The sequence below is a fragment of the Protopterus annectens genome, chromosome 2.part1 (assembly GCF_019279795.1).
Source record: "Protopterus annectens isolate FY-2018-M chromosome 2.part1, PAN1.0, whole genome shotgun sequence".
Classification (NCBI taxonomy): Eukaryota; Metazoa; Chordata; order Ceratodontiformes; family Protopteridae; genus Protopterus; species Protopterus annectens.
Window position 1 is genome coordinate 1,525,567,966 of NC_056729.1, and position 26,115 is coordinate 1,525,594,080.

At 36.1% G+C, this 26,115-nt stretch overlaps 1 protein-coding gene across 3 annotated transcripts in view; it reads left to right on the top strand.

Annotated features, from left to right (window-relative positions):
• MMEL1 (membrane metalloendopeptidase like 1) overlaps window positions 1–26,115 on the top strand; it is a 1,737,390-nt gene that overhangs the window by 1,296,064 nt on the left and 415,211 nt on the right. For all 3 annotated transcript variants that reach the window (XM_044062979.1, XM_044062980.1, XM_044062978.1), the window contains exon 13: window positions 16,235–16,363. In XM_044062979.1, coding sequence (XP_043918914.1) covers window positions 16,235–16,363 — 129 coding nt within the window. The remainder of the gene's footprint in view (window positions 1–16,234; window positions 16,364–26,115) is intronic.

Consider the following 26,115-nt stretch of genomic DNA (forward strand, 5'->3'; position numbering starts at 1 on the left):
CAGCGGAACTCCGGTCCACTAATGATTGGCAGTAGATTTTTATGGTGCCGAGTTGCCAGCCTGGATAATAGTAACAAGTTTACTTGCAGTAGGTTTTTTATGAAAGATACTTTAATGATACATTTCTCTTCAGCCTATATGAACACGCTCCACGAAGAAACAAAATAATTAAAGTAAACCCTGCATCCTGTTAAATTAAAAAAAAAAATTATAATGAAGCAAAGTGATAGAGCTTGAAATACTTGGATGCAAATTAAACTCCAAAACTATAAACAACTCTGAATCATAGCAATTCACATGACCAGTCTTAACAAAAACATACTAAAAAAAACTTCCAATACACTAAATAAAGCAATCCCAAACCTTTCTGGTCCTCTATCAACAAACATGCACATCCTGGCCGTACTGTGCAACCAACAGCTACACCAAATACAGCATTGCCAGCCAGTTAAGCACAAATTCTAACACAGTAACTTCCTTTTAAACAATCCTGCCTCTGTATCACCCCATTCCATCCAGAGTCAAAAAATAATCGTAATATTTGATTTTAAGCCCATGTCCATATCCACCACCAAGAAATATCTTGTCAAACTGAATCCAACTCCACTTGCCCCAGACAATCTTCCAGCAAAGTATATTAAACTTACAGCAGACACCATAGCTTACCCACTTTCCATCCTAATAAATCATTCCATCACAGAAAGCTACAGCGCTAGAATTTGGAAAATATCTTATATTCTCCCCTACACAAAGGTAGCTCCTCTACTTTTATCTTCAATTACAGGCTAATTACCACCCTGTTCCCCCAATCCAAAGTCTCAATAAAATGTGTCCAATCTCAGCTACTTAAATTTGTTACCGCAAATAACTCCTGGACACATAATAACACTATAACAGATCTAGTTAGTTTTCTACCACCATCCATAGCAATAGAAATGCAGGGAGCTTAGCAGCAGCAGTTTTCCTTGATTTGTCAAAGGCATTTGACACTGTTTACCATAAAGCTGCTCTACAAATTCTTCTTCATAGCACCTGAACTTTCAGCTGGCTCAACAGCTGCCTCAGTGATAGACTTCAAGCTATAAAATGGTAAAATTACATCTCTCCATTTCTCTAGTACCCATGGGGTGGCTCAAGGATCTATCCTTGATCCCTTGCTAGTCAATGTTTTCATATACAACCTACACACGACCAGTAAACATGCTACCAATATTCAGTATGCTGAAGATTCCACGCTCATCTGCACTGCCAAAAACCTACAACTTCAAACCAAAACATAGTAATCTTTCACCTCCTTTGAAACATGGCTCTGTAACTCTCAATTACTATCAAACCCTAAGAAGACCAAACCTATTTTGTTCACACCTGAACAACACACTAATGATAACCCCCCCCTTCAACATTAATTCTTCTGATGAAACAAAAATTGAATGTATGATTCATACCAAGCTCCTATGAGTCATCATAGATGATGCCATGAAATGTGACCACCACTTAAAGCTAATTATGAGCAAAACACACAAAAAAACATGGCATCCTACATCATAGGTGCATAGGTGAATACCAGACTAACTGCCACTGCAGGCCATTTAAGACTAGCTGATTATCCCATTAGTTAAAATTACCCATGCCCAATTCAATAGTCTATATTTATTTACTATCTATAGGATAGCTAGTACTTACAGGTGAAATAGTTATTATTTCTGAGGAATACCATTGAGTATTTATAGGTGCCATATTGTAGGAAGGAATTTAGGTGCTACCTTTGTCTATAACTGTTATGGGGCAGTCCTTGGGTAAATTTCCACAATCCTATCCATTGATCTAGGTTATGCTAGAATAAGGGTAGGGATGAACTTTGTTTTATTTGGAGAGGGAATCTGTTCCAGAGTAGTGCTAACCTTGAAGAGATGTACCTGTCTCTCCAAACTATTCTGTTTAAGTTACAGAAGATGTTCAGGTCCCTGGAATGAGTATTTCTGCCACCATTTGACTTGCAGGTATGCAGCTGTTCCATCAGCTTTGGGTCAAAAGATACCTTATAAGCCAGGATACAGAATACAGTAATAGTGTTTTGAGGTGGTCCATGAAGGACTTGTATTTAAACTCTGCATTCTCTTTGTGAAGAACCTTTGTGGACTTTGAGTTGTTGCACATGCCTGGCCAGATAGATGCCAAACAGGGCAAGGGGGCAATGACATCCTGGACCTGGAGGATATCCCTTTGCTTTAAGGTGCACATTACAGAAGGACTTTCTTACCATTGTGAACACGTTGGCCAAATGTTAGTTTACTGTCCACATATGTTTTTCAGTCCCGAAGTACAAGGTCAGCTCCTAGGGGTGTATTGTCAATGTGGTAATTTCCCATGGTGGTAGGTTTCCCAAAGGATATAATAATGCACTGTTTGGCATTTAATTTTGGTCCTTGGCTCTGGCACCAGTTATCTGTTAGGGATAAGCCTTCCCACAGAATGCCTGAATCATTTGGGGATTCAGTGACTGCTCCAAACTTGCAGTCATCCACAAATTTTGTCAGTCAGAAGCCCTTGGTTGTTGCTTTTACTTCAAAGAAGTAGATGCCAAACAGGAGAGGGTACCAAGCCCTGTGGGATTCCACTGGTGGCTAGTATTTTTGTGAAGCACATCTTCCTTGCCTTGAACTCTTGAGTTCTAACTGTGGGTCAGTTGGCAATACAACGAGTAATGTATGGCTTTATTCCTAACTGGGTAAGCTTCTCCACTATGGTGAGTTAGGTAGTGTGTCAAAAGCTTTGGCCAGATCTAGGTAGCCGGTATGCACCATCTTACCTCCATCCATTGCCTTGGTCACCTTTCTGAAGTCTACTAGGCTGAGAACCCAAACTGGAATGGGTCCAGTGTATGGAGATTCCCCATGTCCTTATTGATTAATTCCATAATGAGTCTTTCCATGACCTTACAAATGAGGTTGGTTTAGACTTATGGGTCAGTGGATGGCCATCCCATGAGGCTGAGGTTAAACAGCAATGTTGGGGTGTAGATAAATCATGTGTCATGCTGTTTAAAACACATCCTGAGATATCATCAATGGCCATTGATTCAGTATTTCTGGCCTTTGACAGCACATTTAATACTTGATCTTGAGTGAAGGCAGGGAGGGGGGGGTATCAGCTTCTGGAAAATCTTGTAAGATAATAGGTGGATAAAGAGGGGTGCATTTGAATTGAATGTATCAGCTAGTAAGCTTGCTATGTTTTCAGCTTCATTGTAGGTGGTGTCATTCATAATCAGCTCAATGCATTGCTACATACAACCTTTGAGGTTGTGGACATAGCTAAAGAATTCTTTATTACTGTTCTTTGCATGGGTGACTATTTTTGCTTCAAACGTGGCTTTGATGGTTTAAATTAAACTCCTGAGTTTAATAATGGTGGATCTAGCCTGCCATGAGTTACTCTTGATATTTGGCTGTGATCTTCCTCCTTTTATTGTAAAACTTGTTTATGTTGTGGTTCCTCCAAGAAAGTTTGTTTTTAGAGGTTAGCCCTATGCTTGTTCCTACATGGTGCAGTTGCTTCTAATGCTGTTGTTGACATGGTGGTACATGGTAGTGGTGTATGTTTTTGCATATTCAGTGGAGGGGATTTGAAACTTGGGAGTTTGCTTAGAAGTAGGAAGTGTGCCTTGAAGGAGTTTCTAAAGATTGTAAGTATTGCTAGGATCTCAAGTTCTAATTTTATTTCAAGGGAAACACTTTTATGATCTGACTTGATGAGTGCAGATGATATGAAAGCAGTGAAGCAACATGCCCATATTAGTAAGGATAGTGTACAGGATGTTTGGTCCCTAGTGCCTACTCTTATTGGTTGTCCCAGGGCATTTGTATTACAATGTCCATGGTTCTCTGTGCATGCGCACTAGTGGTGGGGAAGGTTTCCCAGTCTGTAGTTGGATATTTAAAGTCACGCAGGAAAGTTATATTTGGTTTAATGCAGAGTGACTCCATTTCTTGTAAATATGTGATTATCTTGGGTCACAGAGGGATGTTTACAGCTGGCTACAGTGTGGTAAAGGAAGTTATTGATGGTGAGCTTGACATGAAGGCGTTCAAATGCATCATGCTGCTTAGCCAGCCTACATGTAAGACACTTCCTGATAACCATCAAGACACCACCACCTTTTTTCTCACCTGCATAGTATCTGATTTAAATATGTGGAAAGCATTATAGCCCTGCACAGCTGGAGAACTCACAACTGATTTAAACTATGCCTTGGTCACTACACTGATTTCTAAATCATCCAAGGTTAGGAGGGCTTATAGGTAATGGAGTTTTGTGCTTAGGATCCTAGCACTTATCAGTAACACTTTCATATAATACTTTGCTCGCACATGTATGTTGATAGGTATATTTGGTTGGTATTGCCTAAAAAAGGCAGTATGGGGGTGGAGAACATCTTAGCTAATATTTAAAAACCTTGTGGGAACAAGTGTAAGCCACTCGTGGTAAAGCAGCATGATATGTTGCTCATGTCCTCCCAGACTGACAAATATTGTACCCCCTTCAAATCAGTTTATACCTTACTTGACTGCCCATGCTTAGCAAACCATTGCCAGTGCTGTACTGTTACCCACCTTATCTGCTTCTCCAATAATTGTTAACATGCAAACTACTCAAATAACCATGCTAGAAAAAAATGCTACACCAAAATAGCTAAATTCACAGCTAATACGCCTTATAGATCCTGCCACCGCATGTTAATAAAACAGATGAATTAGTTAAATTTGCCTCACTAGCTAATACTCACACAGCCAAAAAGTGTCCACAGCCTAATTTTCCAACATGAAAAATGCCAAGTATTAGAAATATTATGCAACTTTACTCTCCATCTTGGATTCTTTAATGTATTGACAAATTTGTACTACACTCAGTTAAATTAAATAATATTGCAGGTGACTCACTGCATTCTAGTCACATTTCTCACTCAAACTAACAAAATGAAATCCTTTGAGTTACTATTGAAACAACCCATAAAACTCTCATGGTTTTGTTTGTGTATCACATCTGGCTAATTCCCTTAAACTATACTTAACAATTCTATACTATTCTGCTCCAAAACTAGGACTTGCCAAGTAATTTTCCATCTTATCCTACACTACTACATCTGCTTAGCCTCATGTTATCAATTCATCTTCTTGGCCACAGATCATCAATTAAACTTTGTCTCAACACTCATTCCAATCTACCTCTGAATGAATTTTCATATCATTGTGTTACCTGTATCATGATTATACTATGTTTGCATGTTGACTATTTATATGTGTCTTTGTTTTTTCACTACTGTATGCTCAAACCATCATTTTTTCTCATTATTGTATGCTCAAACAACTAATGATATGTTGCTTTCTCTTTGTATCTAGTTGAGTTTTTCTCCCCAGACCTCCACTGAAAAGGGGGGTTTTCCACCCTGTCTGACTTTCACAGTCAACAAAAGCAATACGTAAATAAGTAAATAAATATTGTTCAGGTAATCAGAATGAGACAGACAGGCATTTAGCAACCACAAACCAAGTCAGAAGGTCATGGGCAATACCTATACATATGTGGACAATTTAAAGATTTAAATTAGTCTGCATATCTTGAGGAGGAGAAAAGAGACCCACTTGGATATGAGGAGAGCATGTAAACTTAAAAAGAAATAGTAACAGGAACTTTGACCTAAAGGAAAGACTGTAGCATTCTGAGGGAGAAGCACTAATGAATGCATCACCATATATTTCCATATTCCATAAAGCATGATTTCAGATCGTATTGGCAAACTTAGTTTGATCTCTCACTGTGTCAGTTCATACATATACATAGAACTGTTTTGTGTAAGTACAGCAGTCAGGGCCATTTTTCTCTATGTATAAAAAAACGTATACAGTTTTTGACTGGCAGATGGCACAGAGGATTAAAAGTGAGAGCTATAGTTCATGTAGTACAGGGTTTGATTCCCTCAGCTCTCTTTTGCCTACTGTGTGACCTAAAGTAAGTAACTTAACCAGACAGTGCTTTGGAGCAACTGGGAATTTGGGTTAGACTCCTCAGTGGTCACATGGATTGCAAGCGCAGTAACTATATATGAGACTATGGCCCAGTAAACACAACTGACATGTTTTAATCCACTTTTTCTGGCAAACATTGAGAACAGATTGCAATAAAATCAGGTAAGCACCATATGAGATTATAATCTGAAAAGTGTATTTAAATCAGTTTAGATGGACAGTAGTTTAATGTTTATGGGGTATAACTGTTTGCTGATATACTGTGGAAGATGTCATATTCCCTCTCCACAGAGATCCAGTAGCACTGCTTACTTAGCTTACTTACTTAGGAGAAGTGAAGGAAATTAATTAAAGTACACATAAGCAAAACCTAATTCCTTTAAAGCACATTTCTCTTGTTCTAATATAAGCTTATTTAGGAGTTTTTAACAAAAAGTTATATTTTTTATTCAAAGGAAGTTTTAAATAGATTTTTATTAATGAAAACAAGAAGTCTTGGCAGTAAAATAATTTTTGAACAATTTAGAGATAATTGTTAACTACCTTCTTTTACCACAACGCGGAGCCCGAAGCAAACGAATATAAGGACATCTAGCTTCCAGAACTCGATGACGGAACTTGAGAACAGCCTATACAGGTACCGCAAACTTAATTTAGACAACAAATATCTACAAGAATGTCTAAATAAACGGCTGGTACCTAAAGGACTCAGGATACATAAGTATCCTAATAATGTAGCTAAAGACAGTGAATTCCATCAAGAACTTATCACAGCTTTTGATAATTGTGGGTTAGCAATCGTACAAGCCATTGTACGAAACAATGAAAGGGAAATCAGTATGCTGGACAAAGATATTTCAAAATATAATCACGCAGTTGTTTCTGATTTATTGTTCCAAGTACAGGAAAATAAAAGCAAATATTATAAAATCAGGCAAGACATAGACAACAAGTGTGACATTATAGTTAAAAGAAAGTGTAAAAAATTGCAAAGGGACATACGGGAATACAGTGAGGGTAAACAATACCCCTTGCCACCTTCTTCCTACAATAGGAATTTTATGCATTCCAGGACGGTGTCTTTCACAGGGCACTTATTAGATGAGCAAGAACAGGGTATGGACAGACAGGATGAATGGGTAGCTGACCCATTACCTAGAAGGTCTGAAAGGATCCGAAATCAAAGAAGTATATCCCAGTCTTTTTTGCCTCCAAGTCCCCCACACAGGGGGAACACGAGGAACTACTCGAACAGGCATTAAGGGATACTATACAGGACAGTGGGGATTTAGATGAGTTGCAACATGGGGTAATAACTGATTCTTTATCTCCTTTTTCCATGAGTACTTCAGGGGGCTTCACCATATATAATTACAGTCACTTGGAAATCACAGATACTTTTTTTCAGCTATTTACCAAGGGACTTAAATATGTCCCTAGTAAATATAGTGATACGACCCAAGTAATTATTGATCTGAAGCTCTTTATCAGAAAACTTAACTTAGAAAATTTGATGGGCCATACAGACTATTATGAGGAAGATATTCCACATAAAACTAGTACATTCAACCCACCACTCCACCCGCAACTTAGGAATTTGGAAATGAGAATAGAACAAAGGATTAGAAAGCAAGGTGTATCAAAGAAAAAACATGTGACCAATTTATCATTTCCTGAGAGAGAGCTTTTGGAATCTTTGAGACAGGATTTCAACATCAGAATTATGGAACCAGATAAGGGAGGGGGGATGGTTATTATGGACCGGGTTCTGTATGAAGGTAAAATGTTGAACATACTTAAAAACACCAGTAGATATACTACGGTATCTCTGAACGAGATAAATATAGCCTATAAAAAAATAGATTTGGCTATTCAAAAGTTATTAGATCTAGGTATGATTGATCAGAACATTTATGCCTTTTTACACAACAAAGAACCCAAAATTCCTTCCATTTTTGGGGTTCCCAAGGTCCACAAAAATTCACCAAACCCCCCGCTGCGACCCATAGTAGCGGCCCAAGGTTCAAAGATCTCTACTATTTCAAAATTCCTTGATTACAAGTTCAAGAAATTATGGCCTAAGTCATCTCATCTTCTTAAGGACTCCTGGGAATTTTTAAAGCAGATTACCCCAGACCTGAAAGTACCCAACCTTAAATTTCTTACTATAGACGTGGTAGACCTGTTTTCTGTAATTCCACATGAAACAGGACTACACTGGTTGGAAGAGGCCATCACATCTTGTCCTAAGGCCAACCATGGGGACAGCTTTCTCATCATGAATTTAATGAAATTAGTATTACATCATAATTTCATTCATTTCGGGGGAGAATATTACAAGCAGATCTCTGGTGTCGCTATGGGGGCAAACTGTGCCCCTACATATGCAGACATCATTCTCTCCATTTGGGAAAGCAAATTCGTAACAAACAGCGCCTTTAAAAAGTACTGGGTAGCCTACTACAGGTTTTTAGATGACATTTGCATTTTTTGGACAGGGTCTACTGGTGAAATCCAGGAATTTATGGACTATCTAGCAACAACAACTGATTTCCTAAATTTTACTCATCAAATATATGAGGATAGGGTAGAGTATCTAGATGTCCTTCTCAGTAAGAGAGCACAAGGAGGTTTTAAATCCAACGTATACAGAAAACCTACATATTCCAACAGTTACATTCACTTCAACAGTTCTCATCCAATTCATCAGAAAAGAGGTATTGTCAAAGGACAGTACGTAAGGATTTCACGCATGACGTCAGAGGATGATGATTTCCTCACGGAATGTTATAAATTGAGGTCCATGTTTCAGGATAGAGGATACCCTGTTACGTTCATTAACCAAATTCAGGAACAAGTTGTTAAGGGTAGAAAAGATAAATATACCCCAGTATTGGGAACAGGAATTAATCTATCAGGGCAGAAAATATGTGATAACAAGGCAGAATTTTCACATGCCTTTATTACACAGTATAGCTCTAACTCAACAGACATCAGAGACATCATTACACAAGAGTGGGATGCATTTATGGCCATCACTGACCTGTCCAATTTGCAAAGAAAAGAATTAAGGATGGTTTTCAGAAGGGGCAAAAATATTAAAAGTTTATTAGAACATGCCCCCATTCAGAATAAAACAGCACGTGTACGTAAAGGCACATATAAATGTGGTACTTGCCCACAGTGTTCCTACATCATACAGGATGAAACAGTTACTATCACAGCTTTAGACAGAGTAGTTAAATCTAGAGAGTATTATAACTGTAATTCCACCAGAGTAGTATATCTTGCTATCTGTTTACAATGCCCAGCATATTATGTGGGCAAAACAGAGCGCACTCTTAAACGCAGGATATACGAGCATATGTATGATGTACAAAAAGCTAACATCAACAATGCCTTATACAAACATACACAGACATGCCCTACAGCTAAATACAGATTCTTTGTTTTAGAAAGGATCAACATGGACCCTAGGGGAGGACCATGGCAGGCTAAGTTGGAAGAAAGGAAAACTCACTGGCAGATTCTCTTGGAATCAAATAAGAAACCGGGTTTGAACGACTATATTTCTATTAAGCCTATATTAAAACTCAAGGCTAGTAGAATGTAGTCATTATTATCCCAACTTTTAGAGTATTTTATGTTTTAAAACAACAAAATTATTTTGTCCTCATTCAGAGATATTTTTTAGGATATTTTTTATATATTTTTTATGTTTTCAACAATAACATGTTGCTATTTATGTATATAAGTTGATTAACATGATTGAAATTGTTTACAAGTTTAAGCACATAGTGTTATATGAAGTATTCCTTTAAGTTGTTAATGGGAATCACATGTTAACCTATATCAGTGTATTTAAACTACACATTCAGATGTTCTCATTGTCTGAAGAAGTTGCATTTTAGCAACGAAAACGTGCTTCACTATTTGGAAATATTGGCGTTAATAAAAGAAAGTTTTTACATCGGTGTTTTTTATCTGTTGGCACTTGGATATTCATTGGCTCGATCCCTGAAGCTGTGTTTTGTTTGGATTTTGTCGTATACAGCTTCCCTCAACTTTGTATAATTGTTAACTAGCCAATACAGAGGGTAAGATGGTGATAATTTACAAAGGCTTTTATAAGGCAATGCATGAATTTTATTATATAAGAAGGGTAACTATCAGTGAATAGTTCTTGAGAGATTTAGTCTGCTATTTGTGTTTGACTTGGTGTATAAGGGAATTCAGCTAGCCCTTCATTTTGATATTTGAAAAAAAGTTTAAAAAAAATCTATCCTGTCCTGGAGCAGCAGCTTTTTTCCTAATATTAGGTGTCCTCTAGAAAGAATGAGCATTATGATTGATAGTTTTCTTTAAGTCCAGTAATTGCAGTCTTATATTAAGGGCAGTGGGGAGTTATTGCAACATGCAAGGAACTTAAAATAGCAAAAATATTTCTTCTTTGCAACAATGGATGTCGAAAGTTTACACAGATGCATTTAAAATGATCCTTGATACAGGCTGTATCGAACTTTTGTGGCATGTCTGAATCGGCACTTTAGTTTAGAGGATTAAGGTTTTGAATGGTTAATAGTTTTCATCATGTAGTACAGATTTTAACTACTTCGATTTCCATTTACTTGCTGTACAAATCCAAGTAAGTCTCTTTAACCAGACAGTGCTCAAGGGTTGTCCATGAAAACATATTTACACCTAGTGAGTCTATCAGGTTAACCAGATAAAAAAATGTAAAAAGTATGTTAGAAAATTAGTGTCATTATAGTGTAAGCATCTTCTTCTTCTTTTTTTTTTTTGATGGGGTGTTAAGTGCACTTAAAGAGTATTCTAGATCTGGTCATTGCCTGATTCTGTCTTCAAACAAAGGTAATGTGCATAGGTGAGTACTAGGCTAGCTGCCCTTGTGGGCTATCTTAAGCCTAGCTAATTTCCCCTTGGTGAGAATCAAACTCTGTTTCTCTTGTTTATGAAGTTAACACCTTGACCATTATACCAACCTCTGACCCTTAAGATCAGCTACTTTAATGCCCTTAACAAAGGATGTTCAATCTTACTATGTAATATTAATATTAACACAAATGGTAGTTTGATCAAGAGCAAGGCTATTAGGAGTGTCCCACACAGTGTCACCAAATAAATATGCAAGTACTCTCAGAACATAAATATCTCTACAAAGATCAGCCACAATGAAAGGTTTAAATATATTTAATAATAATAAAAGAGCAAAACACTACTAAATATATATTCACAGTGACATCAGCATTCAAAACCATTGAAAATATTTAAAACAACATTGCAGGACAATCTCAAACAAATAAAGAAAAATATCTAAACTAAGCTTCAATATATTCCTGACTGAATCTAAGAGAATTATACTATAACCTAAGAATTTACTAATAGAGCAAGGCAGATGTGGTGACTGGATCTAATAGTTGTTATCAGTTCCAAGACAGAATGCTCTGTCTCACTAAGAGACTTCAGAAAATAATATCTCAAATATTACTGCTGGTATAATTTACAGGATGACATTGCTTCTTGTCATCTGACTTCCAGCTCCCAGGCTAAAACCCCCATTGCTAGAAGCTGGCGGCATTTAGCATCTAAAAATATACAGACAAGGGCTTTTCCTCAGATCTTTGGCAGATGCTAGAAGTCATAAAATAATTGCATTCCTTCATGCTTTCAAGACTAGCAATTAGTTCACGCCAAGGACAATACAGAAAGCTTCCCAGCACAGACTCTGTGTCTGTAGCATAGACTATAAAGTAATTTAATTTCAGATATTTTTTCTAAAGTTTGCTGGACTGAGGTTAACATCCTGTATTCCAGTTTCCACTGTTAAAATATATACATTTAAATAGTTACAATAGTGCATGTGCATTTCTGTTCTATTCCAGTAGGGCACACTGTGGTTACATTTCAAAAAGCACTTTGCAAATACCTATTCAGCAAAAACATCTGCAAAGAGCAGTTTGATGTACACATGACATACATTTCTAATACATTTGCAACACAAGCATCTTGTATAAATCATTTTGATATTCACCAATGACATATAATTATTTAAAAAATTCCAGCTAGCTGTACCGGAAGTATCTCCTTTCATCATAAGCTATTTTAAGCCTAGCTAATTTCTCTTTCAAAGATGGTTATCAAGCCCTGTACCTTCTGTTTTTGTTAAAATCTTAACAATTATGCCAATCCCCAACATCACTACAACAGCCCAGGTGTCCTGAGCTCAATTAGTGGCATGGCTCTTTGATGGAGCAGGCAGGGAGGATGGCAGATCCATGCCGAAATGGGTAGCTCATTCATCAAGCCCTAGTGGAGGCCAGGTCTTGGAAAGATTACCAGGCCAGGCATGTGGGGATAGGGGGTCCAGCATACCTCTCAATCTCTATGTGCAAGAAGTCTGGAGAAAGCTAAAACTTATGAAGCAACAAAGGTCCAGAATCAGGGACAACTTTTAAATATTGCTCTTGTAAATTTAGAAAGTAGATGGAATAATAGGTCTTGCATTATCCTGCATTTTCTAAAGAATATGAAGTCTGAACCTCAACTGCAGTGGTGGTGCTGCGGTAGCGTTGTCGCCTCACAGTAAGACGCTGTCCGGTTCGATTCTCAGCTAGAGCATCTTCTGCGTGGAGATATGCATGAATGGGCGTACCTTCGTTAAAGGTTGTGCATCAGGGCTGGCAACTCGGCACCTAAAAATGTACTGCCAATCATTAGTGGACCGGAGTTCTGCTGTGGTGACCCCTAACCAGGAAAAGCCAAAAGACACACCATGAAGTCTGAAACTCAAATGTAGGTCATTAGTGACTTCAGGCCTTAGTAATGTCCTAGAAAAACACACATTGTATGAGGAATGGACCAAATTTATGAGGCAAAAATCTGGACATTCTCCAAAAATCTGGGCAGTTGAGAGGTACATCAAGTGCTATAGTGCCCTGTAACAATTGATTTAGGGTTCACAGAACTGTAGTCTTGCAGCAGTCTGGGAAAATAATCCACTCCTGCCCTGACTAGGGGATTTCATGTCCCTTTCCTATAAAATGACAGGGTAGAGAGAAAGAGAAAAAGAGTGGGAGAGAAAGGTGTTTGCCTCTCAAAAAGGTAAACTAAGAGGAGAAGTCTCGGAGAGAAAGAAACAGAGAAAGCTGGGTCACACAGAGGGACAGACTGAACTAGAAATTGAAAGAAAGATTGAGAAAATGACATGCAGAAACCTGAGGACAGACTACTAGACAGACAGAGTAGGGAAGCTCTAAAGGGAACATTAGGATAGAGACCATGGGCTGAGAGGCAATATTATTTTATTTTTATGTAAAACATGTAATCATATCCAAGTTCAAAAGAAAAGTATCCCTTGTGAGTTCTTTTGAAAAAGCCATTTATTTTAAGATGAAAGATTTTTCTCTACAATCTTGAACTTGTTGCATTTTCTTGGTAAAGCAAAGTGAATATGGAGCTCCTACTGTTTGCACTGACATTTCATCTTAGTATATAAACACACACACATACACACACACACACACACACACACACACACACACACACACACACACACACACACACACACACACACACACATACACACACAGAGTGGATATAAAGTGTACACACCCCTGTTAAAATGCCAAGTTTTTGTGATATAGAAAAATGAGACCACAATAAATCATTTCAAAATGTTTCCCACCTTTAATGTGACCTATAACAATTCAATTGAAAAACAAACAAATCTGTTAGGGGAAAAATATAAAAAATAATAAACATACAATAAGCTGGTTGCATAAGTGTGCACATCCTTCAACTAACGCTTTGTTGAAGCACCTTTTGATTTAATTACAACATTCAGTCTTCTTGGGTACACACCTGCCATCAATTAAAGCAAATCTGGTTAACCCCAAATAAAGTTCAGCAGTCCTAGTAGGATTTTACTGACATTTACTCAGTTGCCTGCTACAGCAAAAGTCATGGTTCGCAGAGAGCTTACAAAGCATCAAGGGGATCTCATTGTTGAAAGGTAACAGTCAGGAGAAGGGTACAAAAAAATGTCCACAGCATTGGATATACCATGGAATACAGTGAAGACAGTCATCAAAAAGTTGAGAAAATATGGGACAACAGTGACATTGCAAAGAACTGGACGTCCCTCCAAAATTGATGAAAAGACAAGATGAAAACTGGTCAGGGAGGCTGCTAAGAGACCTACAGCAACACTGAAGGAGCTGCAGGAATTTCCGGCAAGTACTGGTTGTGTACAATATGTGATAACAATCTCCCATATTCTCCATATGTCTGGACTATGGGGTAGAGCTGCAAGATGGAAGCCTTTTCTTACGCAGAAAACATCCAGGCCCAGCTAAAATTTGCAAAGCAATACACTGTCTCCCAAAATCATGTGGGAAAATGTGTTCTGGTCTGATGAGACCAAATTTGAACTTTTTGGACAAAATTCCAAAAGGTATATTTGGGGCAAAAACAATACTTTGCATCACCAGAAGAACACCATCCCCACAATGAAGCATGGTGGTGGCAGTATCATGCTTTGGGGTTGCTTTTCTCCAGCTGGATCTGGGGCTTTAGTCAAGGTGGAAGGTAGACAAACAGTTCCAAATACCAGTCACTTATGGCCCAAAACTTTCATGTGTTTGTTAGAAAGCTGAAGATGTAGAGGAATTTCACCTTTCAACATGCCAGTGACCACAAGCATACCTCCAAATCAACAAAGGAATGGCTTCACCATGTACAGGTTATAGGTCACATTAAAGGTAGGAAAACTTTTGAAATGATTTATTGTGGTCTCATTTTTTTATATTACAAAATCCTGGCATTTTAAAAGGGGTGTGTACACTCTTTATATCCACTGTATATACACATACATGCACAAACACACACACACACACACACACACACACACACACACACACACACACACACACGCGTGCACATGTATATATATATATATATATATATATATATATATATATATGTATATGTATGTGTGTGTGTGCCGTGTGTGTGTATGCGTGTGTTGTTACATATATATATATATATATATATATATATACACACACACACACACACACACACACACACACACACACACACACACGTGTGTGTGTGTGTGTGTGCATTTGTATTTTGACAATTTCTTTAGAATTTAGAAATTAGAGAAGGAAATAGCAATCTGATTAATGTTTGTGCAACCAGTGAATTGAACAGAGGTTAAAGGTGAGAATGGCAGTGATCAGTAATTAAGGATTTGAAGCCATGGATGGTGTTTCTTTTCTGTTGGGTAACAGATTTTAGAACAGCTTCCCAAGCTGGTAATAACATATAACACATGCCATAAAACTGCTTGCAGCACTTCTGTAAGACTTATAAGTTATTCATATGTAGTATTTACAGTATTAGTGTACTATCCTAATGAAATGTAAAACACCAGACAGATTTAGTTACACTTGAGAGTGAGAAAAGGATGAAAACAAGCAGTTTAGGAGGGACAGGATGGTTAGCTGAACTTTCAGACAGGCATAGTAGGTTACTGTCCTCTCCGCTGGCTACTTTGCATAGCTTTACATAGTGATGGGTATTATTTTCATTATTTTAACAAACTTCAAAAGGAAAAACTATATCAGCAACTGTCTAGCAAACTTTTTTTTCATTTTTTGTTAAAAAATCTAAGGCTTACTATACTCAAGTGTTTCTTTTCACTGATGTCTCGGATTAAGGGACTTGCTCATTGTAATGTAGCATTCTTGCAAAAGATTATTAAATTCAGTTTTCATAATATAGCAGCTCATTATCTTAACTCACCAAGGCATAATGCAAGCTTGCAATATTGTATCATTGCTGTCATTCACAATCTAATCAGTCATTTTTCATACGTTTACATTGTTAAAATGTTCGCAAAATAGTTTGCTCTATAATGTATAGTTCCCAGCAAGAAGAGTGGTGAAAATCTTAAAAATGAAAAGTGCATTTTATGAGCTAAAACAAAGGATTTGCTTTTACTAAAGTATGGTTGCTGACAACTGTATAAAGAAAAATATGCATTACATTACTGTGTACAGCCCTATATTTATTGCCAGCTACAGCACAAATAAAACACTGTCTTCTTACTGACATGCAGTTGCAGTTGTTTTACGCACAGTTATACTAACCTTTGCATATTTTGGTAATTTATGTTCCTTCAGGCATTATTTGGAACAACACATGAGGAGGCGCGATGGAGGGAATGTGTAAGCTGTGTGAACACCAACATGGAAAATGCAGTGGGGGCTCTGTATGTTAGAGAAACATTTGCTGGTGAAAGCAAAAAGATGGTATGTAGCGTTCATCTGCATGCTCCAGGTTATTTATTTATGTATGCATGTATGTATTCTTTGGATGTAAAAATGCATCTGATGTGGTTGATGTGGTTAGGATGGAGCGGATTTGTAATATGCCCTCTACCTGCAAATTTAGCATCTTAAAATTCTGTTGGACTATTTTCAACTAAGGTAAATAACTTTGACAATGAACAGGCAAAGCTTTAATACAGCTTGGGGGGGTCTCTATAACCCTCACTAACCACATTGCCACAACAGTCAGGAAATTCTTCTATGTGGCACACCTCATCACTAAGGGCTTTTCATCCAGAAAAAAAGAGGTCATTGTCCCACTGTACTCATCACTCATTAGATCCATTATAGAATAGAACGCCCCATTTAGTATGTACCTCTCAAGACATCTGCAACAACTGGAAAGGCCACAGAAATACCTCACTGAAAGAATCACAGGCCTAAAGCAGATGCCCTATGCTGACTGCCTTAAAAAACTCCAGCTATACTCTGTCACATATCGTCTACTCAGAGGCGATCTCTGCTTAACATACAATGCCATGTCAAACCCAGAGCTGTTGGACATGCTACATTTAAAGAAATCCCAATCCCGCAGAGCCATACGCTCCAGGGATCTAAACCTTGTCATCACAATAAACAAAACATGCTGGAGGGATAGGTTCCTGACCCAGAGACTCCCCAGACTCTGGAATAGACTGTCCATACATGTCAAGCAGAGCGCCTCCTTGGCCCTCTTCAAAAAACCTTGACGACTGGATGGGAGAAAGGAAATTCACCCCGGGATCATGTCAGTCGCCCTGCTAGACAGGGGTCTAGGGAAGTAAATAGTGTGGGAAGAAATAGCCAGGGAATTGTTATGGCTAGACTTGTATAGGCCCTAGGGCTGATAGCCTAGTACCAACCTATGAACCTCTAACTACTAAGCAATTACTTTTGGACTTAACTTTACACACCAGATGTGACAGGCATACTTGACTTACAGTGGAGCCACCTCTGATTCATGATGCTATAATCTTCAGTTACGGTGACAGAAGAATGACACCTCTGCCTTCATATTTTTCCCAAGAATACCGATTCAAAGGCTCAGTGATACACTTGTGATTAAGATATAACTAATTGAATGGAACCACATGATCTGACATTATTTAGTTCATCCTCTAAAAGCATTAAAACTGATACTGCAAGTCTTGTCAGAGCAGAAACAAGTCCACCCCTTTACCAGTAATGTTCTTGCTCTCCAGATCTTTTTCTACTTGCTGAGCTCATTGTGTGTGTGTGTGTGTGGGGGGGGGGGGGGGGCATGCTATTTTCATATTTTTCAATAGACACAGGGAATAGCTTTCGACTAGCAATAATCACACCATGGATAAATATCATTGGTTATGACATTGCCGCTGAACAAAGCTTTGTGCAGCAAAAGATCTATATTTGCCCTTTCCTTTTTTTTTTTTTCTCAAATATTTTTTTATTTTCAATTAAAATAACATTTACATAATATTTTTAAATATCATTTTAAACAACTATCCTGGAATGCCCTCCCAAACAACCTAAGACATGAAACTTCACTCAACCAATTCAAAAAACAACTCAAAGATCTACTAAAATCTAATTGGTTATGCCCATGTTCTAATCCTGATTAGCAGCAAACAGCCAGCTGCTATCTATCCAACCCATAATTCAAGGGACTTCATTTGTAGTTAGAGTACTCCAACTACCTAAGAATGCTTCAACTATTTAAACTATCTGTATAACCTTTTTATTGTTCATGTGACCTTGAAAGTATTACCTTGTATTCTTATCTCCTGTGTGTTGTTTTTTGTCATTACTACCCTCTATGGAGCTTTTCTCCCCGGGCCTCCACTGAAAATGGACATGTATCCAGTTGGACTAGCCCGGTCAACAAATGTAAAATAAAATAAATAAATAAATAAACTATATACAATATTTACAATAGCCTATCAGTTATATACACTGTATGTTATTAAATATAGAATTAACAGATCAGTTATCAGAGATACAATATTGATTATTGCAGAGTGTCCAACAAAGATATAACTTTCTTCCAAGGATTATTTACAAATGGCCTGGGATAGATTCATAGTTCTTTGATTTTTATTCCCATCAATGCAGTTATCTTCAGTAAAGTGTAGAATTCTTGCAAGGTCGGGAGTGTATTTGAATTCCACCTTCTGGTTACGCATTTCCTAGATATAGCAAGTATTGTACATAACAAATACATATTTGTCTTATTCAGGTAGGGACCTCCATTTACATTTAGTATTATCAATACTTTAGTTAAGGTAAAGGATTCATTAAATAAAGCTTGTAAAAATGATTGATTCCATTCCAATATGATTTAATTTTATTATGTTTATAAAAAATATGAATTCAGTCTGCTTTATTTGACTCTTCACACCTCCAACAAAAACCATTTGTAGTAGTACTGATCTTTTTAATTCTATCTGGTGTTAAAAATGCTCTGTGTAAGTATTTCCAGTTAAATATTTTCCAGTATTGTGTGTTAGAGGTGTAATTAACTGATAGTAAGATGTTACTTTTAATTTCTTCTGTTAACTGCAATGACTGACCTTTTGTTAAGAACTACCAGTATGATGGTTTGGGAATTAACTCTTTATATAGATTTGAAATTGAATTTTTCTTTTCACAACTATTGTATATAAATTCATACAGAAAACTTATTAGATTTGGAATATCTTTAAATGAGGAATTATTAATTAATCTGCATAAATCTTGAGTGTAAATTAGAATGCTTTTTAAGGTTAACCAGTCATGTGTTGGAATATTGTAAGCAGTTTTTATCATATGTATATCTAAAACATTTAATTTATTTACACATTGAAACTAGCATAAAAATCCATTTTGTTCCCAGGAAGTTATTGTTTCCCTATATATTTTGTGAGGAAAGTTCTTAGCGATGGTAAATGGGGTTAAAAGGTCAAATCAAAGTTTTAGATCTATGTTTGCATTGATAAGTTTCCTAAAGGAATTGATGTAATGATTAATCAATGTTGTTTTAGAAGGTTTTGTTATATTATATTGTATACTTATGCATAGTATGTACCAGGGTTTGTTTGATTTGTCTACTATTAAAAAAAAAATAGATTAAATTAATTTGTTAGTATAGCCATTGTTAATTCTTTCCAGTTGGCAAAATAATTTGGGTTTATCCAGTCTATTGTAGTTTTAAGTACATATGCTTTTATATACGTTTCTATTTCTGGGAAGTTCAATCCTCCTGTTTTCCAGTGTCTAATGTGATGAGTTAGAGCTACTCTATTCTTTTGGAATACCATAAAAATTTTATTAAACATGAGTTTATTTCTTTAAGAATACATCTTTCAGGAATTAACTGTATTGCTAATGCTACATATAGTATTTTTGGCAATACGACCATTTTTATTAATTGCAATCTGTCTTCAAAAGTTAATATTTTGTTCCACTTTTCTATATATATTTTTATTGTTTCAATAATGTTTTTATAATTTATTAATATTGTTTAGTTTATATTTTTGCATAACACTATTCCTGAATAATTTAGTGTAAGTTCTTGTTTTCCTATGATAGATTTATCTGTAACTTGTAGTTCTTTTTTTCTATTTAAAAATAGAAATTTTGATTTTGATTTATTAAAGTGTAGACCTGAAATCTTATAAAAGTTCTCCATTACTTCTTCTAGCTCTCCTAATGACTCTCTGGAGATATGTACTGGTCATAGACTTATATTCCTTTTATTCTTGGATTATTGCATATTATTTCTGCAAGTATTTCTATAGCAAAAGCAAATAAAATAGGAGAAAGGGGGGCATCCTTGTTTAGTACCTTTCATTATATGGATAGATTCTGAGGTGAAAGAATCTAATTTAATGTAGGCTAAGTTATTAATATATATGTTTTTTAGTAATACAATGAAGGGAGGAGGAAATTCAAATAATGCTAAAGTTTTAAATAGATATTCCTGGTTGAGGGAATCAAATGCTTTTTCTATGTCTAATCCGATTACAAGTGTTTCTCTATCTTCTTTATTCACATAATCTATAAGAGTAAGTATCCTTTTAATATTATCATGTGTGTGCCTGTTATATAAAAATCCAGTTTGACCATTATTAATTGTCTTTGAAAGTGGGATTTTCATTCTGTTAGCTAGGATTTACATGAATATTTTGTAATCTTTATTCAGTAATGATATAGGTCTGTATGAGGTGCAAAGGTCTGATGGTTTATTATCTTTTAGAATTGGTGTTATGAGAGAATATTTCCATGAGGGTGATATTTTTGCTTCTGACTGGACTTCTAGCAAAGTTTTATGAAAAAGGGAGATTATTGTTGAAGGGGATAGTTTGTAAATTTCCATAATTATACCATCTATCCCTGGAGCTTTGTTAGATTTACTTTCTTTTATCTTGTCAACAATTTCTTTGTAGGACATAGGGGTTTGTAGGTCTACTTTTAAGTTTACAGGATTTTTTTTTTATATTGATAAGGTTTGTATCTAAGTTTATTTGGTTGGTATCTAAATCTTCTTTTTTGAAGTGTTCCATATAATGGAACCAAAATGCTTCAAGGATGTCTCCTATATCTGATACTTTTTTCCCTTTCTTTTCATGATATATACTACTAATGTTATTTGCTTTAGATTGTATTTTAATTCTTGTAGATAAGTTACTTAACTATCTGGGGGAGGTGGCTAATGAGTTTATTTCTAATTTTTCCAAGGCTAGACAAGTTTTGTGTGTTAGAATTTCATTATATTTTCTATTTAATTCCTCTATTTCTTTTTTGACTTCTGGACAATTCTGATTTTTTTAGATTTTGCTGTCAAGAGTTTGGTTTGCAAGTCTAATGATTCAGATTCCCACTCTCTAACTTTGTTTTTGTACCAGCTAAGGGTCTTACCAAATAAATATACTTTTAATGAGTCCCAAACCATGACTCTACTGATTTCTGTTGTATTATTAATTTCAAGAAATAATTGTAGTTCTGACAACATCCAGGGTCTGAGTTCTTTAATTTTTGTGATACATGATGGAATTCTAGTTGAGAGGATTAAAGGTTTAAACTCTATTTGGAGCTTCATTATCAGAGAGTCATGATCTGAGAAGGGGCATGGAACTATTGAGAAGTTGAGGATTTTTGTTTGTAAATCTTGAACTACGAATAATTTGTCTATTCTGGTTTGTGCTCCAAATCTATGGTCTTTATGGGAAAATAATAAGGATTTATCATCTTTTACTTTAAAAGTGTATGTTAAATTAAATAAATCAATCCATATTTTTAAGGATTTTGAAATAGTTGCTATGCGAAAAGACTTCTTGGTGGTTTCAGAAGCTTCTAAGGTACAATTAAAGTCTCCTCCCAGTATAAGATTTCCTTTATAATTGTTGGAAATAACATCTAGGTGCTTTTTAACCATTCCTGCTCCAATTCCTAGGAACCAATATAGATTAGCTAAGGTCCATATTCTGTTATTAAATTTAATTATAACAAATGCTAGTAGACCTTTTTTGTCTTCATATTTATAAATAACTTTTGGAGTGATTATGTTTTTCTTCCAGAGAATGGATACTCCTTTTGTCTTTGTTCTATAGGAGGATTGAGCTGAGACTGTATAGTCCTTAGGGTTCCAAATAAAGCTATAATTAGTCTTACAATGCGTTTCCTGGAGAAATACTACCTGTGCCTTATTTAGACTTAAATATTTTAGTAAGTCTGATCTTTTATTTGCATTATTTAAGCCATTAGTATTTAATGATAAGAATGTTAAATCCATTTCAAGTTATTGTTGGAAGAAACTTTTTGCTTCTTTTTTTGTATATATTTTGATCATAGTAGTTATACCATATTCTCTGATAACACTGGATGTTATTTTTATGTGTGTAAACTTGGGAGTGTAATTTAATGTGCTTTCTTCTTTAAATATAAGTAGGGTAAAATTCTGGTCAGGCTTTAAAAAAGTACTTCTATAAAACATTAATTCTAAAGTATCAAATACAAGTAAATATGAATTTCCCATTAATCATGGAATGAAAGTCATTCCTAATCCAACAGATAAAGATAGATCTATTGGATTATCACTCATACATTTAACCAACAACATCAACTGAGCTCCATATGTTAAATTATTATATGGAGAATTTTCTTAAAAGAGATATGAAATTCTATATTATTCTATTATTGTTCTATAGTATTTTATATATCAGGATGGAATGTTAGTAGTGTAAACAATTATTATGTTGACTTAGAAAATATCCAGTATTTAGTTACCCTTAAGAGATCCCAAACATGTCAGATATGTCATTTTGGATAAATTAAATGCAACAGAGGTGCATACACTAAATAAGCCAACAACAAATAGATTATTACTAAAATAATTTGACTAAAAGGACTCTACCGGAGACAATGAGTGATTACCAATGAAATATGAATTTACTGTAGGTGTACTGTCTTCCTTTACTTTCCCACTCTTCAGCTCACCAACTTCAACTTACGCTTATGAAAATACATGGCTTATCAGTGGTATCCTGACTCTGAGTAGAGGCACCCTGCATTCTAGTGTGCAGTGCTTTTACGTATTTATAGATTTACAAAGCAGAGTCTAAGAATGAACTATGATCACCTTGACAATTCCCATCCTGCATAGGGCACCTCCTGCTTCCAGAATGGGTAATTACATCAGGTCTAGAATGAATGTGAAGGTACCTATATAGTAATCAAGACTTACCTTAGGTAAGTATTAATCAAATAGTATTTAGATTCATAGGTTCATAGGTTCATACTAGGCTATCTGCCCTAGGGCATTTATAAGCCTAGCCAGAGTGTGTGTGGCTTTCACCACCCCTTAGGATGAGAATACTATACCCATTAGTTTGCTGTGCCTCTGTCCAGCAGTGATACAGAGATGATTCCCGGGGTAAACCTACGATCACCCATCCACTCGTCAAGATTTCTCTTGAACAGAGTCAGTGAGGGGCTCTGCCTCACATGGACCGGGATTCTGTTCCATAGTGTAGGGAGTCTCTGGGTGATGAATCTGTCCCTCCAGCACGTCCTATTTATATCCGTGTTGAGGTTTAAGTCTCTTGCTCTCGTGGCCCTGGTGGATTTGGATTTTTTGAGGTGGAGCATGTCCATTAATTCCGGGTTGGACATGGCCTTGTATGTCAGGCACAGATCACCTCTGAGCAGACGGTATGCGACTGAATAGAGCTGGAGTTTCTTCAGTCGGGCATCGTATGACATATGTTTGAGCCCCTTTATCCTTTTGGTGAGGAACTTTTGGGGTATTTCCAACTGCTGCAGGTGTCGGGTAAGGTGCATTCCGAATGCGGCGTTGTACTCAATCATTGGTCTGATAAGTGAAGAGTACATGGGTACAATGACCTCTCCTGATCTGGATGTAAATCCCTTCATGATCAGGTGGGCAATGTAGAAGGTCTTCCTAACCACTTTGGCAATGTGATTTAGAGCATCTTAGAGAGTTCTCGGGGCAGTTAGAATACTCTTAAGCCACTCCTCCCTTGATCAAAAACAGAGATTTCCCTTCCCTTTCTTTCCCTTGTTTTAAATCAGTACTAATAAAAGAAATTCCCTGTTCGGTTCTCAGCTAGAGAGTCTTCTGTGTGGAGACATGCGTGAATGGGCACACCTTCGTTGAAGGTTGTGCATCAGGGCTGGCAACGTGGCACATAAAAATCTACTGCCAATGATTAGTGGACCGGAGTTCTGCTGTGGCGACCCCTAACCAGGAAAAGCCAAAAGACACAACAACAACAACTAATAAAAGAAATTCAGCAAACATAGGTAAACAGAAATAACATTCAGTAGTCCGTCTTGTACATGACTCGCAATCCATTAAACAAGTCAGTGACTAACATCGCTTTAGTAAACATTATAAAGACAAATTAGAAATAATTTCCTAGCTCTTTAAATTTTCTGATAAAGCAAAAAAGTTAACAATAAGCTATTTTAACTAAAAGTATAAAGCATTTCAATTTTTCCTTGCATGTATACATTTCTACTTATACTGTAGTGTCAATAGCTGTCTTTGAAATCTGTAGAATACATCACTTCTTCAAATCATTCCTTTTTCAATTCAGGTTTTGTTTTGTCAAACGGCAACAATATTTCAAGGGCACAATTAATATTTAGACTGATGTTTCAAATATATAACTTGTTAGTTGCCAATTGAGTTAGTTTAGAATGTATGGTTAGTGCAAATATAGCATGTTGCAAAAATAATATGTATTTTTTCGTGTGCTCTAGAGACTGTCATAGGCAAGTGACATATATAATGTAGTATATATAGAGCAGATAGCTTATGGAGTCAGGTTGTTAAAGTAAATTATGCTTATTAATCAGGCAGTTTCATGTAAATTCACAAGTAATTGGGGGACATTTCAGTTGAGTTTCCAGGAATGTGTAGTCCAATGTGAGTAACTGAGTCCACTTTTCCTCATAAACATATGTCACAATTCATTAAACTAAGCAGAGTCTAACATCTGTCTAATAATCATTATAAAGACAAAGAACAATAATTTCCTAGCTCTTCAAACTTTCTGATATCGCAAAATGTTGACAGTAAGCTATTTAACTGGAAGACTAAAACATTTTAATACTTCCTTGTGAATATATATGTTTACTTTTACTGTAGTGTCAAGAACTGTCTTTGAAATCTATGCATTACTTTACTTCTTTCAAATCATTCATTTTACAGTTCAGATTATATTTTGTCAAAATGTCAATAGCATTTCAAGGGCACATTTAATATTTAAACTGATATTTTAAATGAATAGCTATCAGTTACCAAGTGAGTTTGTACAGAGTTTGAGGTAACTGCAAAGATAACATGTTGCAAAAAGTAATATGTATATTCTCATATGCTCTAGAGACTGACAATTTCAAGTAACAAAATGTAATGTTTACAGTGCAGACAGCTTGTGAAATCAGCATGTTAAAGTGAGTAATACTTTTTAATCAAGCAGCAACATTTCAATGCACATGTAGTTTGAGAACATTTCAGTTGTGTTTCCAGAAATATGTAATCCTATGAGGATAAATAATAAAATATTTACAAATAATCCTATTATGTATTTATTTTACCTTGTTTAGGTTGTTTTTCATTTTAATAACTAAACAACATTACTTTTTCTTATTATTTGTTATCTGTGAGGCTAAATGCACTTCGCAGATTCACAGTGTCCTTAGAAACTGCAGCAATTGTTTACTGTTGCTATGGCAATGCAAATAGAATGTGAAGAAAGCTTCACCTCTCTTAACCATCAGTACATTTTCTCTCCTTTTTTTTAAGTATTTGTTAATACTAAAAGGAAATAATTCAAAGGACATATGTACATGAATGGAACATTTTAGAGTTAATCACGAACATATCCCCAATCCCAATAAGCATAACAGTGACTATCATTAATCTAACAAATATTGTAATAACAATTAATTAAGTTCACAATTCCAATTAGTCAACCTTAAAACTAGATTATTTTAGAATATTATATGCTAAGTTGTCATTCTCGCCTTCATTCTTGCTGGATGGGGTTCGGAGCCGATCCTCGGCTCCGACTCGGCCTATGCTATAGCTCGAGAGCTATTTTTACCGGCTCGAGGCAGCCCTATAACCCACAATACCATGCGCTAACTCCCCAGATCTCATTTGCCGCTTCACTGCGAGGTTGTCTTTTTTTACCGGCTCAGGTCAGTAAGAG